Here is a 17,240-nt window from a genome sequence, read left to right as displayed (position 1 = left end):
AGCCATTTCTATGTTCGTTTCACTCACTGGACGCCATTTTTCTTTCAAATCCACCTTTTCGTTCTTCCTAGGATATAGTAAACAAATTGTTGAAAACATTCCTCAGAGGTTTTGGCCCATATTAACATCATATTTTCACAAGTTGCTTTAGATTTTCATCCCGTTCCACAACATCCAGAACCATTATTAGTGGTTTTGGTGACTGATGGCAGTTAAATCCACTATTTTCAGTGTTGTGTTCAAGAAACAAGACTAGTTGTATTTTATAAATTTACTCATCAAATATCTATTTTCATTGTTGGCTTTTCTATTTCAATGGAAGAATAATGAAAAAAGCTAAATGCAGTAACAAAATCTGAACATCCAACTGAAAGTATTTTTATTTTTACCAAAAAAGACTCAATATTTTATGAAAACTGCTCAGTGTTTTTAAGACGTCCTTCCATGTTTGGTCAGTAGTCCCGGTTCTTTTTCAGCCTCAGCTGTGCAGAGTTTTTTCCTTTCACTTGCCATCTTCAGAGTCCCTCAGCGCCGTTTGTTACGTAATGGATCAGTTTCCCTGCAGCGGAGTCATTATTTTTGAATGAGGACAGGGACGACAGCGGTTGCAGGGAAGCAGGTTATCAGCTTGATCTACTTGACTCTGAAAACACGAGTCAAGCAGTTAGAATACAAAATGACTTCATTGCTCTCATGGCCCACAGGACTGCAGAACTGTCCACAAACGCAGCTAATAAACAGATGGGTTTATAGATAAACCATTTTATCTGGTAGGATGTTAAAAATGTGGAAATGTAATTCCACTTATTTACCATAACATTGTCCACCTCTTTTGGTCAAACTAATCTTCCCTCAATATGCCACTCATATTTTGGTTGGATTTTATTTCTTCTTTTAATAATCAAATGTATTTGATTTTATTTCACAGCATTAGAATAAAAGCAGTGGAATCAGTAGATTTATAGTTCACAAGCTAACAGGTGTTAAGCGGCTTAAGCAGCTAATAATCTAGAGGGGGAAAATAGGTGCTACATGTCACTAATTGTTAAGCTAACAGATGCTAAGTGGATCTAAAAACTAACATGGCAACCCATGATAAAACAGTGCTACATAGCACCAAGAGATAATAAACTAATGGTGCTAGCAGGTGCTAAATGTTACTATTACCTAACAAGCTAACAGACGCTAACAAGTGCTAGGTGTCACTAAAAATTAGCAAAGTAGCACATTATACAAAATGTTACCAATAATTAATAAGCTAATGAGTGGTAACAGGTGCTATGTTACTATTAACTAACAAGCTAACAGATGCTATCAGGTACTAGGTAGCACTAATAATTACCCAAGTAGAACATGATAAAAAGTGCTACTTAGTACCAATAGTTAGCATGCTAATGAGTGTTAACATGAAGAAAATGGCTCTAAAAAGCTAACCAGATAGACGATCTTAAGAAGTGTTAAGTGGTGTAAGTAGCTTTTAAGCTAGTGCGGGCAAACAGGTGCTACATGTCACTAATTGGTAACGAGCTAGCAGGTGCTACATGCCACTAATTGGTAACGAGCTAGCAGGTGCTACATGCCACTAATTGGTAACGAGCTAGCAGGTGCTACATGTCACTAATTGGTAACGAGCTAGCAGGTGCTACATGCCACTAATTGGCAACGAGCTAGCAGGTTCTACATGTCACTAATTGCTAACGAGCTAACAGTAATAATTAGCAAGGTAACATGATAAAAAATAAAGCAAATGGGTACTAACAAGCTAACAGGTGGTACTTATAGTTTGTAAGGTAGCACGTAATAAAAGGTGCTAAGTAGGACCAATAGCTTACAGGCTAATGGATAATAACGGATGTGATATTGCAACATATGATGTAATTGCATTTCTACATGATACTTTGTACTTTTTAAGCTAAATTTAGCATTTTACACAATTAACTTGTAAAGTTACAAAATTAAAAAACACTGAAGGCACTTTAGGAAACTGTTTAGTGAGAATAAACTCTTAGATGCTTTACAATTTATCACAGTTGTTTTATTTATTAAACATATTTTTTAAAAACATAAAGCCTTGGTAACTTTGATAAACATATTATACAAATCATTTACAACATTGCATTACATGAAAGAGAAAGTAAAGGCCACATTGAACATAGTCACAACTAGGATTCAGAATGACTCTGTTGTGCATAATACAGTTTGTTTGAAGCCGTTTACATTTATTACATTTTTGAAACGCTCCGTTTTTCTTTTAATATTATAGCTGTCATACAGAAACATACACAGACACTCAGGTTAACAAAAATATCATCTATAATTAGAGCAAAACACAGAGGACGCAATTTGAGATTTCGCAGACAGGTTATATGTTATGTATATTAATATGTACGATTTTTTTCTGTTGCATTAATTGGACCGAAGCATGAGAACATCATTAAATACATGAAAATACACTGAAGTTGTTACACTCATGCCTGCATGGGTCTAACATTTAGATAGAACATTGTTGTTAAAAACCAACATATGGGCAGTTTTTATTTCTTTTTTTATTCAGATCGATTAAACATAAAAAGTTACGTTTAATTAGAATCATCAGATATCCTGAAAATCTTCCTAAGCTGTCATTTTCTCTGTGAAGTTCTGAAGTATTTGTGGTTAATTTTTCTTTACTTTGTCACACAGGAAGACTGAATACTGTACATTCAAACATTTATCGATGATAAATTTTTTCTATGTTCAACCAGTTGGTTGCATCACTGTAGTGCTAACATGATGCACTTTTTTTATTTATAGTACTTGAGATAAATTAAAAAAAAACCATAACAGATTCTGATTAAGGCACTAAAAAGGTTTTATGCACAGTTAGAAACAACCAGACAAATTTACTGATGATATTTTCATTATGTTATTGCATATGGAGCACTGCTGGTTTCTTATCAGGGGAGTTTTTACATAACCACACAATAAACTCACAAACCTAATTTACCTTATGCATTAATGGCCACTTAATGAGCAGCTCAGTTTAAATAAGAAGTTTAAAATCGTCCATTTTGCATTGGATGCACCAAAGTCCCATCAAGCAATATCTGACGCAGTAAATGTGAATTAAATTACGTCTGATATGTTGGTTTCAACATTCATGCTTGAATTTTATGGTTGCTTCAACATATTTTTCTTTACATTTAATAAACCAGAGCATTTCTATATCCAGAGGTTAAGCTTCATTTTAAATAAAATGCCGTTTTGATAAAATGGATAGAGTAAATAAGGGATATTATTGCAAAATTATTACCTATTTAAGAGAAAATGCTATCCAGACCAACATGACCATGTGGTAAAAGTAATTGCCCTCCTTTGAAGCCTTTGTGACATTTACCAGAAAACATGTTGATGATCCTCAACACTTTGGTAAAATACTCTGCAGACTAAACAGGCAATCAGTTAAGATTCTGACATAATGTCAGTTTATATACTGCCAAGGCTCTAGACTGCAACCAGTTCTGTCAGAGATGCAACCTAATTTCTCAAAGTTGTGGCTAAAAAATCGGAGGTTGCACCGCTGCGATCAGTCATCGAAAGGCAAAAAAAAAAATTCACCGATATATGAACAAACACAAACCAGATCCATTTTATGGTCTAAACCAGTCAGAGATGGTGGAAGTCTGCCTGGGAATGGTTCAGATATTCCTACATGTGACAGGCCAGGCTAGGCTAGGCAAGACTAGGTTAGGATAGGATAGGCTAGGCTAGGAGAGGCTAGGCTAGGATAGGCTAGGCTAGGATAGGCTAGGCGAGGCTAGGATAGGCTAGGCTACGCTAGGCTAGGCTAAGCTATGCTAGTCAGATAATCAGAGTAGATGTAGCACAGATGAGGAGGGAAACTGAAAAGAACAATTGAAAACTTTTTCATCAATTTAAGCCCTAAACCGTCTGAAAGTCATTACCAATATACCAATTAAATATTCATTCTTAAATTAAATGTTAAATTTGAGATGCTTAACCCATAAAATATTTCTTCTTATAATTTAATTTTTATCTATTTCATTAATTTATCTTATTTTGGAATGCTTTTAAGGTTCAATTTCAGCTCATTGAAGCACTTTAAACCCTTTTTTAATTTCAGTTCTGCTTCATATAAAGATTTTTACTAGATTGTTAATTAAATGATTTACACATTAAAATTGCCTTCATGGACATTGATTTAAAAAAAGTTAACCTGTGAAACTGAGATGTCAAATTCAATGTGGTTTAAAAGTTTGGTGGAGCTAAAAAGTTTAAAAACGTTTTAGGTATTAAATAAACTCCTGCCTGTTGCATTGTGGCTGAATTAAAACCAGGATTCCTCTTCAGAAATGTAAAATAGTCGCAAATTCTTGGTGGTAGTTTATGGTAAAGGGTCTAGAGGACAGTTTCTTTTCCACATTTATAAAAACCTGGTTGATTTTTATAGATTTTCCTATTTCCAAAACTATTCTAAGTCGTTTTGAGCAGATAATTTAAAAACTAAATCGCATAGAGGTAAAAGGTGACCATTTTCTCCAGTTAGTCTATGTAATTAGAGAAAAAGAGCTGATTTATTGCATTGAAATGACTTAATGTAATCTCTTGTGTTGGTTCAGTTAAAATTTCTTTCATAATTATAATATTTTAAAGTTTTTAATAGTTAGTGAAAAGAAGTTTTCCCTTTAAAGGGAATAAATTACTTTCTATTTCTCTGCCTTGTTTTCAGCCAAATGTGAAACTCTTCTAACCGCAGAACGAACGAATCTGAAACCATTTTAAATCCAGCCGTACTCATTAAAACATCAATGCCAAATGAAACACAAAAAACAGAAAATTCATGTGTTGTCATGTGAAACACATGGAGATTTATCAGAATTAAAGATTTATTTTTATCAAAAATAGATCACAAAAATAAACATCAACAAATGGAATTAAAAAGAAAACTGAGGAAATCATAGTAACGCGTTTTGCAAACACTCCTTCCACTTCAAAGTTCCCACATTGCAGGAATCTATTGCTTCTTCCTGTTGGAGGATGAGAATGACTCGGTGATGAACCTGCAGTTTTCAGCTGAAAAACGAAACAGGATGAACAGTTCGACCACGGCTGTCTGTCATTATTGATACGCTGCCGCACGCGCAGGGGCAGCATCGCATTTTTAATGCAGAACACATTAATCATCAGTCAGAGCTCATCAGAGCTTCGGTCCAACTGAAATGTCCCTCAGCTGTTTTCATGCATCAGAAAAGCAGTGACGGCCGGCGAACGCTGCAGAGTGGATGAACTTCTGTGTTTATGTGGGCTGCAGTGACGCAGGTTTGTCGATACACCAAACCTTCAACACGAGAGCGTGAGCTTGGGTTCAGTCTGCCGTCTCAGCCCACAGCACGTGCCTTTCAGTCCAAATGAATCCAGAAAGTTCAGCAAATATCCAGCTCTGGAAAAATGAAGAGCCCACTCAAAACCTGCTGGTTGTTCAACCAAATACTGATTTCTGATCTCTTTCTGAGTTAAAACATTAGCATTCTTGTTTATAAATGAATATTAACTTGTTTTCTTTGCAGTATTTTAGGTCTGAAAGCACTGCATCTTTTTCATTATTTTTACCGTTTCTCATTTTCTGCAAATAAATACTAAATTTGTGCTTGGAATTTCAGAGACATGCTGTCAGTAGTTCATAGAAAAAAAGAACAATGTTCATTTTATTCAGATATAGACCTATAAAGAGTAAAATCAGAGAAACTGATCATTTTAAGTGGTCTCTTAATTTTTTCCAGAGCTGTTTATATAAGAAGCTCCTGAATTTGTTTGATTTTAGCAGTTTGAAAAGTTGCGCTGATGAGCTGCAGGTGGCGCTATTCCTACATCCAGAACTGAAGACAACATGCTAACATAAATCTACATTTACCATTAAAACTTTGTGATAACATTTCTGCACAGCTTTGAAACTTTGCATGACAATTGCTCAGATTTTTGACAGAAAAAGATCTGATAAAGTTTAAAATTTTTCTGTACGATGTTTGATTCTCTGGAGGGAAGCTGCTGTCTATGGGTAACTTTTATGGTTGTATAATTATCGTTCCTACAACTCAAATTTAGAAAATCTGGAAAACCATTTGATCATCCCAACAACTTTTCAACCAAACCTTGATATTAATCAGCGTCTAAACGTGTTTGGATGCTGGTTCACTTCCCTTAGGGTTACTTTGCTCTGGACCAGGACCTCAATTTGCTCTTCATTATCTTGTCAGCCTAACTTGACTATGACTGCCGAGCGCCACAACCACCAGGCTTACCAAGCTTTCTGGGGGAAACCTTGATGATTGCTACACATCCTGGGCTGACTTTGCACAACTTTCTCAGATTCCCATTCACACTTCTCCGCCATCTTTACATCGCCGTAATTTTGGATGTAGCCTCACATGAAGCCATTGTTGCCAGTTCTGTTTCACGTGACAATAGCCAAGCCATGTTTGGGCTTCAAGGATACACTGACATCACGACAACAAGCCATCACAGCCTTGCAGTAAAAGTTTGTACACGCTTAAAACACCCTGACATAGGTAATGCTTCACACTACATCCCAAAGACCTCATCAAGACGATGATCAGAACCACTCATGTTCAGCAGGATTGTTCCACATTGATTTTACCACATATGCTCATGTTGGCACTACAAGCTAACACAACTGAGCTGTGTACGGCCATGATTGGGTCACAGCATGAGACCGTCATGGCCCGCCCTGTTTCAGATGCCCAACTTCAGAAATATGTTACCAATATGATAATAACATTTTAACTGTGAAAGTGTTTCTTAATAAATCCCAGTAGATTTCCAACAACCTGCAAGGACCCCCCATGGTGTAGCCTATCTTTGATGTCAAAGTATGGACGTCATTCTGTGTTAAAGTTACCATAGCAACTCCTCATGTGATGCGATATCCAAAGCTCTTTAAAATAGGAACCCTTAATGTTGATTTTGTAAAACCAGAACATCTTCTACGCTGATGATACACTGATGTAAATCAGCAACGTCAAAATTTAGTAACTCTGTGATTCTTGAGGTCAACAGTTTCTGGATGGGCTTTTTACCCAAAACAAAATGTTGGCATCACTGTGATGGGTTAACAGTGACATCCAATCCCTGGTAACAATCTGATTTTCATTATTATACTGAGAAACAGTGATTCAATTTACAAAAGCTTAAAATTCTCCCAGCATTTTAGATCCAATATTTCTCAAATTAATTTTTATTTATTTTCTCCAGCTTCTTTCCAGAGGGAAACCGAAAATAGTTAACATTTATGACTGACACATAAATCTGTCAGTCGTTTTGTTTTTATATTTTTAAACCTCAAATATTTTGAAATAAAAGTTAAGAAGCTAAAATGAACCACAAAGAAAAACACGGCCATCTTGGGGGTTTGTTTCCACCTGCAGCTCATCCAAACAAATTTGACCAATATTGCAATTGTGTGACAATTCCCCAGTTTGTTTATTTTCCCAAATTTCAGATATATTTCAAATTCAAATTTGTGCTGGACTGATTTCTTGTTAAATGTTTAAGACAGTCAGAGCCACTCTGCAGAACCTTATTGGCTTTTAAGCTAACAGAAAATGCAAAATCAAACAAAACAATGTTCAAAAAAGCTGCTTTTCTCATTCAGGCTGGACATCTGAGGCTCATTTAGTTTCTCTAAATGTGCTTTTCTACCTGATATCAAGGTGAAAACATCTTTATAGTTTAGTTCTTTGTATATTTTAGAGATTAAATTGAGGACATTTCAGATAACTTGAGCGGTGTTGGTGATAATAATCAGTCCTTCAGGTGTTAAAGCTTCTGTTTTCAGTGAGTTGACACTGAGGTAGTGATAAATCAGGTATACAGCATTCTGATCAGAGATCCAAACAGGAACATTCAGATATAATCGGATGTCTGGATTTAATGCATTTTCACACTTTTATCCCCATTTTTCCTCCCACTGGTGCAGACATGTTCATCAGAGCTGCCTGCTGGAGCTGCTTTGTTTTCACCAAGGCAAAAAAAATAAAAACATGTTAAAAATCTACAAAATAATTCACCATGCCAACCTCCTGGTATAAAACATATACAGTATGATACTTTAAAAAACTAAAGTTATCTGTCTGACAGGATAACGTCTCCATATCTGCGAGCTGTTGTTGTTCCCACATTTCTTCTGTTCACATGCTCTACTTTCCAAGCATGCAGTAACGTGATTTGGTTTGGATATGATATGCGACATACAGACAGCAACAACAAGTTCTTGTTCTCTACAGCAACAGGAGAAACCTCCCAAACAACATCTAAGTATACGCAGGATGAAGCTGATGATTCAAGTAACGTTTGAGTCGTACCTCAGAGTCTGTGCTCTGTAAAAATCCGAGTAAGCCGAGTTTCCCGTGAAGTTTTGTCTTTGTTTTTAATCCAAGCTTTGTTGTTTTTTTCTTCAGCAGAGGAGGGAAGCAGGAGAGGATGAGGAGGATGGTGGCAGCTGGAGTGGGTTAGTGAGGTTCATCAATCTTTCCCTGAAAAAGAGGAAGAAAGAGAATCATTTAATGAAAGAATTGCAAATATTTTATCTTATTAGAACTGCAGCAAAATGAGGCAGATTTGAAGGTCGCTACGTCTCCATAGCAACTTTCTTAGTTATGTTTTTGCAACTTGGACTTTAAACTTCTCAAAATACAACACTTTCAAAAAAAGTTATTGGTGGCAATTGACTAAGACATTTCTATCAGGAGAAAAAAACACACATTTTAATAATAATAAACAAAACAACTCAAAAATAAAATAAATTAGTTTTTATGCAGTGATACACAATAAATTAGCATGAACAGTCAAAGCTTGTACAAGGTGTTGAAACTAAGAAAATATAACATATGATATCAGGAAATATCAGTTATTGGTAAGAGAAGCAGCAGAGCTGATACTACTAACTGGATTAATCGTGATTAATCGATTCTTAAAATAATCGTCAACTTATTTAGTAATCGATTAGTCATAAACTGGAGAGTACAGACTCAAAAAAGGCACCAACATATTTAGAGCAGTAACTAAACCAAAACTGTACAAAACTATTTTGCATTTAAGATTAAAAAAAACTCAGAACTCCTCAAATGTAATAACATTATGGTGCACAGAAGTCAAATGACTACGGTGTTGATTTCTGAAAAGAGTTTAGAAAAGTCTGAGTTCCTCACCACATCCAGTCATAACCTGAGGAATAGTGAAAAATTCACTTCCTGTTCTCACATTCAGAAAAACCTGATTGGGTCGACCGTTAAACTGTCGTCTCAAACTGCTGAATTATTGAATTCACTCACTGATTAAAAATTTACCCTGGGAAATGACTCATGATCTGACATGCAGCTTTTCCTCTAAGAATCCAGCCGATCTGAGCTGAAGCTGATGAATTGATTCTCCTCATTACATCAAATCACATATTGATACTGATTCTCACTCACGCTGCAGCGCAACGAGCCTCACAGATGTTTCACCGTTTGGAGATTTTCTCCTCATATTCTGGTCATTGTGGATATTTTTGAGGTTTTACCAACATTCACACTCCTCCCTTTATTGATGCTTCTTTATGTCCTTAATGCCTCAAAGTTTTCCTCTTAAATCCTTAACCGTCTTCCTTTCTTTCTTTCCTTCCTTCTCTCCTCCATTATGTTCTTTTCTTCCTTTCCTTTATTCTTTCTTTCTTCCTCCATTGTGTCTTTCCCTCCTTCCTTTCCACCATTTCTCCTTCCTCCCTCCTGTCTTACCTCTGTTCCCTCCTTATTTGTGCTGCTATTTTTTTGGTTTTCCTTTTTTTGTTGAATTTTTGGTTATTTGTTCCCATTTCTTCTTTAATTGTTAATTTTAGACTTTTATTTAATCTTTTCATTCATTCTGTCTTCTCCTGTTCTGTTTAAATCTTCATCCCTCCATCCCTCAAGCTTTGTTGCCTCTCTGCCGTCCTCCATCGTGTTGCTCAGACTCACCCAGTTCTTGTCGGCCATCTTTAAAAATATTTCCTAATCAATTTCAATCGATTTTTCTTTGATCGATTCATAAAGACCTTTAATTGATTCTTTCAAAGAGTCTTTTCTCGTCGCTACAGCAAAACAACATGGTGAAAGTAGCATTGAAAGCCGCCCAATCAGGTTGTAGCTTCCACTGTTGCCATGGAGATAGACAACGAATAGAATTCTATCATTTGTCTAAACCAGGAAATGGACCCCTGCCTCTGATTTCCATTAAATTTTTATTTTATTCATGGTGTAAAAAAGAAAACGCTAAACTTTTCAGCCAGCAGGAGGCGCTGCACTCAGTCTGTACCTGCAGGAGCTGCTTATGTAAACAACATGTTATTGTGATCCTGTTGCTAAGCAGCTGCTCAGACAGTTTAAGCCTGCGTGTTTGTAATTCATCAAGCCTCCTTTAAATAACAGCGGCTGAATGAAACACAGGCTGAACGCTCTGCTCTCTGATTTTACTCTGAATTATTCTGGAATAAATCCACGAGGCTCAGAAGGAAAAAACGACGACGAAAAGTTTAATTTGACTGAAAACTGAAACAATTTGGTGATGCACAGATAGTTGAGCACCGTTTTGCATTTCTTTTGTTTTTTTCCTTAAATAGATTAATAGATATCTAAGCAAACATTGTAATTTGCTTAGTTAAAATATGAAATAAATAATCATTAACATTTAAATTGCAATGATGTTACGTATACAGTTTATAAAGCAGCAATTTATCCAGATAGTCTATTTTTGTGATACATTTGTTAAGATAAAGTTATTTAATGTTTATAATAAAAACTGGAACAAATCACATTTTTAGCAGCTTAAAAGTGGATAAAAGTTTGAACTTTCTTACAAATTAAGAAAAATGATTTTTGATCAGTTTGGTTTTATTTCACTGTTATGATTTGTCTTTCAAAACCTTTTTAAAAAGTGATAAAAATACAGATTTTTTCTCTGCTTTTCTTTGCACCATCATTATTTAAAAGTAAATGTTCTGCAATAAAGCAGCTACAAAGAAAGCTTTCAGGATTTTGAGAAAAATGGTTGCTTTTTCTTTTCATAAAACAAATAAAAATTATTTAAGAAGTTATTTTTCTTTTAAATTTGCTATTTCTTATTATATTTCATTAAATAATTTTGAATACTTTTATAGTACTTTATATCTCTGTTTTAACACTTTTAAAAAACATTTTAATGATAATTTTTACTTCATTAAATAATTTTCTTTTTTTTCTGTTCTTGAGAAAAATGCAGCTTTAAAAAAATCCGCTTTTGGTAAATCCTAAAGAAAATGTTTTCAAATAATGTTTTATTTATTAAAAAAAAATACTTAATTAGATTGTTTTTAGTTGTATTTTATTTACTATTGAAATGTTTTTCCTGTAAATTATATTAAATAAATAACAGTTAATGTTTTTGCCCCATATTTTAGATCTCTATTTCAAATTGTTGAATTAAAAAAATTGTAAAGCCAAAGGAAATTTATTTTAATATCTTCATGTTTCTAATTCTTTGTTATATTCATTTTAGTTTTATTTTACCAGTGTAATGCTTAATTAAGTTTTGTTTAATTAAATAATTTTCTTGTGTTTTACAATAAATTTAATGATTCTTATTTCAGCTGTTTTTATTATTTTAAATTGCTGCCATTTCTTCCTTTTTTCTGGTCTTTTGGTTTTATTTTTCCTGATACAGGATATTTATGTGATATTCTTCTGAATTTTTTATTGGAACTTTTTAGTTTCTCCTAATTTTTCCCAGGTTTGCTTTATATTTAGGACTAAACAGTTGATTTCAGTTGCTTTCTTCCGTTTAATTTGTGCTTTTTAATGAGACATTTGCTTCATAATGTGGTCCAGACCAGAATCAACCCTGTTGGGATTTTTCTGAATCTATTTACAAAAGTATTTATTTTGCTCCAGTAGAAATCAGGTTTAGAAGCTTCTGATGGTGAATTCTATCAGCTGGAGGTGGAGACGTGTGTTTGTCTGTCTCTGCATCGTCTCCTCTGGACTCCATGAGGTTTTCCAGGTGAGACCTTGAGGCTTTGGGACAGCGGGGACACGGACACTAACGACACCTGTCAGAGCAGAGCGGCCTGCTCTGGCTCACATGAGGAAGAAGTTTGCAGTAATCCCTCCAGGTTGAAGCAGTTAGTTTAATATTTCTTGGAGCTGTCATGTCTGCAGCTGTCAGGACGGAGACGCTGCGTTACGTAACATGACCGACTGATGTCCTCCTTTTCTTTCTGTCTTTGTCACTTTTACTCCTTTTCCTCATTTCCTCTCCGTCTAACTTGAGCCTGAGATCTTCCACCTGATCGGCTCCTGTTTCCTCCCATCATCCTGCAGATTCAGATCCAACTTCTGAAACTTCTGCATGACTTTTAATGAGCCGTGAGGTCAGATACAGGGACAGACGTCACAGCTCGGAGCATTATAAATCACAACTCTAGTGATTTCCTGCAACAACTTCACTGTTTAGTGTGAATAATGTTATTACATTGGATTGTTAAGGTCTTCTGATGTTTCTGGAAAATTATTCTAAGTTATATAGAGGCGTGAAAAGGCTTTAAAAAGTGTTCACATTAAAACAGAATAAAAAACTCTGCTGAGAGCCTCTGCTGCCACCTGCAGGCCGACAGTAGTACAACAACAATCAGCAGGAGCTTTGAAGGTTTCTGTTTGTCCAGGTTTTAAATCTGAATGCAGTTCTATGAATCTTTTTTCAGCTGTGAATAAAACATCATATAAACAGTTAATATTATCCTGCTCTATATTTGGTTCGTTACTGGCTTGTTTTCTCATGTTTTAATGGATTTACTGGAGTGTCAAACTTCATTTGTGCTTCTTCCGAATCTCTAGCCAACTGTGGTGGCTTTGCTTTATTTTGAAGTATTTCTATGCTAGATCTTAATGTTTTAGACTGGAGTTGTGTTTTTGTTTCCCTCCTAAAACGGCTCTTTGAAACTTGCTCAATATCAGGTTTAACTTCTATTTTCTCTGTGTTTTAATTTTACTTTATTCAAAGAAACAATCATAATGGAAAAAGTTTGCATTTTGTCTTCACACAACAGGAGGAACTAAAATAAACTGATCAAAATGAATTTGGACTGCCCCCATCTGGCCAAATGAAGGAACTGAATCTGGATTTCTTAACTAAATCTTTGACTAAATGTGCTTACTGATTAAAATGTTTTGTGCAACATGTTGGTCAGACAGGAAGTGACAACAGAAAGTTTGATGGCTCACCTTGTGGGACCAGAACTGAACGTTGGTCTGAGCTGAAGACCCGTCAGACTTTTCCTCCAAACATCCATCAGTCTGATAAACTCCAGTGAAGGGTTTTACTCCGTCAGCTTGTTAAAAATCCTCTGTTTTTGTCTCCAGCAGCTCCATCTGCTCCGCCCGCCGTCCAGGTGTGTCCAGGTGCTGCAGGACCAGGAAGCTCCAACACTGAGGGGCCTTCAGCTCGGATCAGATATGGGTCAGAACCGCAGGGATCTCTATGAAAGCAAGGGACTGATCTTTTTATTTTAAATACTTTTTGAAAAACTATTTGAGTTAGGGATTTTTTTTATTATTATTTCTAAACTCAGTTAAAGGAAAATCCTGTGATGTTTTCTTTCCTATTTTCTTCATTCATTCTTGTTTTCTTTTGTGCATTAAAACTGAATTATTATTCCTTATTATTTTTGGACCAAAAATATTTAGCAGTGCAATGATTTGTTGAAAAGTTTGATATCTTTTCAGACTTGAACTCATTTAAATATATTAAATTTAATAGTTTAAACTAGTTCTTGATTTGGATTTTATCTTAAAATCCCCTAAAATAAATAATTTTTTTTTTTTAATTTACGTATTACAATTTATGTTTCTATTTTAACCTTTTTTGTGCTACTGTACAACTATAAAGCATGAATATAATTTAGTATTTTCTGTTAATTCTTGATTTTTCATTTTGATTGCTTACTCTATGTATTTTTCTTTAAATTATCTTTTTTTAACATATTTATATCCACGATAGACGAGGTTGAGCTCTAAAACATCTAAAAATGAACTTAGTGTATTAAATTGCTGCTGAAACTTATAATCCTAATATTTTTACTGTATTTAATTATATTTTTTAACTTGTCGTTAGTAATTATCTGCTGAGCGTCTCAGTTTGTGTGTGGGTTTTTTAACAACATGGATGCTTCCACAACATGGTGGTTTGGAGCCTCCTCACTTTTTGCTCCTGCACCAGACAACAACAGAAAAGTCTGGAAGGTTGCCATGGAAACTGCATCTGCCACGGCGGCGCAGTGAGCCGCTTTGACCACACGATGGCGCTGTTGTATTGGAAAAAGCTTCACGCCAGATTCGTTGTGTTTAATTCAATGAGGGTTTTCTTATTTTGTGTTCCCCCCAACCCTGCGTGTTGTCTCGCAGGCTTTTTTTTTTTTAAGTTTTAAACTGAGTTTTAATTTGGTCCCGTGTCAGAAGAATGTAAACCTTAAAGCTGCTCACTAATGACAGTAAAGTGCTACAGAGGCTGAACAGTTGTCCTGCTGGATGGAAGACCGTGTCGGGAGTGGAGAGGGGATCCAACTGAAAACATTCCCCTTGCTGGCGGAAACAAGGAGCCTCAGACGTCCGTCAGCTTCCCGCCGTACGCCTTGTGCGGGCTGCAGTTCGTGTACTTGACGGAGTCCGCATCCTCGCTGTCCGGGTAGTCGGACTTGGACAGCGACGGCCGGCTGTCGCTCCGCTTGAACTCGCCGAACGGAGCCTGCTGCTGCCCGCAGGTCACGTGCGTGTACTGGAACTGCTCCTCGTGCTCGGTCTCCCGGTGGTAGAAGTAGTTGAAGTTGGAGACGATGACCGGAACCGGAAGCGCGATGGTCAGGACCCCGGCGATGGCGCACAGGGACCCCACGATCTTCCCACCGATGGTCACTGGACACATGTCGCCGTAGCCTACCGTTGTCATGGAAACCACGGCCCACCAGAAGGCGTCCGGGATGCTGCTGAAGCCCGACTCCGGGTCGTCGGTTTCCGCGAAGTACACGGCGCTGGAGAAGAGGATGACCCCGATGAAGAGGAAGAAGATGAGGAGGCCCAGCTCCCGCATGCTGGCCTGCAGCGTCTTCCCCAGGATCTGCAGCCCTTTGGAGTGGCGTGAGAGCTTGAAGATCCGGAAGACCCGGACCAGGCGGATGACCCTCAGGATGGCCAGCGACATGGCCTGCTGGCCGTTGCCCTGGTGCTCCGCCAGCTCCAGCCCCAGCGTGATGAAGTAGGGCATGATGGCCACGATGTCGATAGTGTTCATGATGTTCTTGAAGAAGGCGGGCTTGCTGGGGCAGGCGAGGAACCGGACCAGCAGCTCGAAGGAGAACCAGATGATGCAGAGCGTCTCCACGATGAAGAACGGGTCCGTGAACGGGTTCGGCGGCTCTGCGCCCGCGGTGCCGTTTGTCGGGATCATCCCCTCGAAGATCCGGGCCTCCTCCCTAAACTCGGGTAAGGTCTCCAAGCAGAAGATAACGATGGAGATGAGGATGACCAGCACGGAGACGATGGCGATGCCCCGAGCGGGTCCGGAGCTCTCGGGGTACTCGAACAGGAGCCAGACCTGCCGCTGGAACTCGTTCTCCGGCAGCGGCCGCTCCTCCTCCTTGATGAACCCTTCATCCTCCTTAAAGTTCTCGATCACCTCCTCTCCCAGCTCGTAGAACTTGATCTCCTCCATGAAGATGTCCACCGGCACATTGACCGGTCTCCGGAGCCGTCCTCCGGACTGGTAGTAGTACAGGATGGCATCGAAGCTGGGTCGGTTCCGGTCAAAGAAGTACTCGTTCCTGAGCGGGTCGAAGAAGCGCATCCTTTTGCGCGGGTCCCCCAACAGAGTGGCGGGGAACTGGGCCAGGGTCTTCAGCTGCGTCTCGAAGCGCAGCCCGGAGATGTTGATGACCACCCGCTCGCAGCACTCCTGGTTGTCGGCTCGCTCCGGGTCGTACACATCCTGGGCGGACAGCGCGGCCAGTGCCACCGTCTCATCCAGGTTCTCCCCGGGCACCACGGTCATGCTGCTGGTGCCCCCCGCCCCCGCCCCGCTTCACCTTTCCCGTCCAGGCGCTGCTGTAGTCTGGACTGTGGGCTCGGCTGTCACATTCGCTGCATTTTAAGCAGGCTTTGCCCTCCCCGAGCTGACGTGTGTGCACGCTCCCTCACTGAGGAGGAAATAAAAACACACATGCAAGCACATATGCTCGAGATTAATCTGATTTCACGACCATAAATGAGTCACAATTGAGAAAAAACTGTATTTTCCGACGGAAAGTGTTGTGCGTAATGAACCTGTTGGTTCAAGGTTATCACATGGGTCGCTGTTTGCGCTCCAAAAAATAACCATGCATCTTGAGGAATAAACCTCCAAAAATGGAAGAGATTTCATGCAAAAAATGCCCGCAGAAATCCTCAACGATCCCCCGCTAAATGAATACCTGTGGCTCGGTGCGTCACGCGTCCATCCTTGAGTCGTTCGCTGAAAGGAAAACGGGCACCGCAATGTCACGCAGCGAGCCGAAACCTGCTGACGTTTCCTCAAGCTGCCCGCTCATGTGTGCGCCGCTGCGGGCGTGCGGCGCCGTGCGTGAGAACGGGGAACAACACAGCTGTGCAACAAGTTCATAGAGAGAGAGAGGGAAAGAGAGAGAGGGAAGAAAGCGAGCTGGATGATGGAAAGAAGTTTCTGGGCTGCAACTAAAACCGGTGACGTGTTGTCCGAAAATAACTGGATTTCTCTCAGGGCTGCAGGAAAACTTTCTTTTCCCATGGATTGACCCCGAGGAGGGGAGGAGGGAGGGAGTCATTCAGAAAATAAATGAAGAAACAAACAGAAGCAGGAACAGAGACACAAACTGCATCAAGTTCATTTTAATACAGATACTGCGACTGCAAAAGTTTTTACACCCCTTAAACTTTTCCACATGTTGTCAGACTTGAATGCATCATGTTAGAGTTTAATCTGAACTGTGTGGTGTACTTAGTTTTAGTGTAGTTTATGTTACTGGATATATAAATATAAATATGTATAAATATAAATCTGTAGTATCTTTAAGTGTTTTCCAGTTTTTATTCAGAATCACACTGTAAATAGTTTCCTTCTTTCCTCCCCTTCTTATCTATCTATCTATCTATCTATCTATCTATCTATCTATC

General features: G+C 38.2%; 2 protein-coding genes and 1 long non-coding RNA gene across 5 annotated transcripts in view; 2 read left to right on the top strand and 1 right to left on the bottom strand.

Annotated features, from left to right (window-relative positions):
• The window catches only part of LOC103140191 (rho GTPase-activating protein 8-like), a 138,065-nt gene that overhangs the window by 67,816 nt on the left and 53,009 nt on the right, over nucleotides 1–17,240 (top strand). For all 3 annotated transcript variants that reach the window (XM_016673009.1, XM_016673008.1, XM_007555199.2), the window contains one exon: nucleotides 13,425–13,515. In XM_016673009.1, the coding sequence (XP_016528495.1) occupies nucleotides 13,425–13,515 (91 nt within the window). The remainder of the gene's footprint in view (nucleotides 1–13,424; nucleotides 13,516–17,240) is intronic.
• LOC107836594 (uncharacterized) lies at nucleotides 1,996–4,752 on the top strand. The gene is made up of 2 exons (XR_001662528.1): nucleotides 1,996–4,477; nucleotides 4,526–4,752. It is a non-coding gene; the product is annotated as an uncharacterized LOC107836594 (long non-coding RNA).
• LOC103140192 (shaker-related potassium channel tsha2) lies at nucleotides 6,311–17,181 on the bottom strand. Its single transcript, XM_007555200.2, has 3 exons — nucleotides 16,523–17,181; nucleotides 13,287–16,249; nucleotides 6,311–8,549 (listed from the first exon to the last, which is right to left on the bottom strand). The coding sequence occupies exon 2, from the start codon at nucleotides 16,102–16,104 to the stop codon at nucleotides 14,662–14,664; it is 1,443 nt and encodes a 480-aa protein (XP_007555262.1). The 5' UTR covers nucleotides 16,105–16,249; nucleotides 16,523–17,181; the 3' UTR covers nucleotides 6,311–8,549; nucleotides 13,287–14,661.

Source organism: Poecilia formosa, unplaced genomic scaffold (assembly GCF_000485575.1).
Source record: "Poecilia formosa unplaced genomic scaffold, Poecilia_formosa-5.1.2 Scaffold69, whole genome shotgun sequence".
Classification (NCBI taxonomy): domain Eukaryota; kingdom Metazoa; phylum Chordata; class Actinopteri; order Cyprinodontiformes; family Poeciliidae; genus Poecilia; species Poecilia formosa.
The sequence above is the reverse complement of the archived record's forward strand: the minus strand, read 5'-3'. Positions and strand labels throughout refer to the sequence as shown.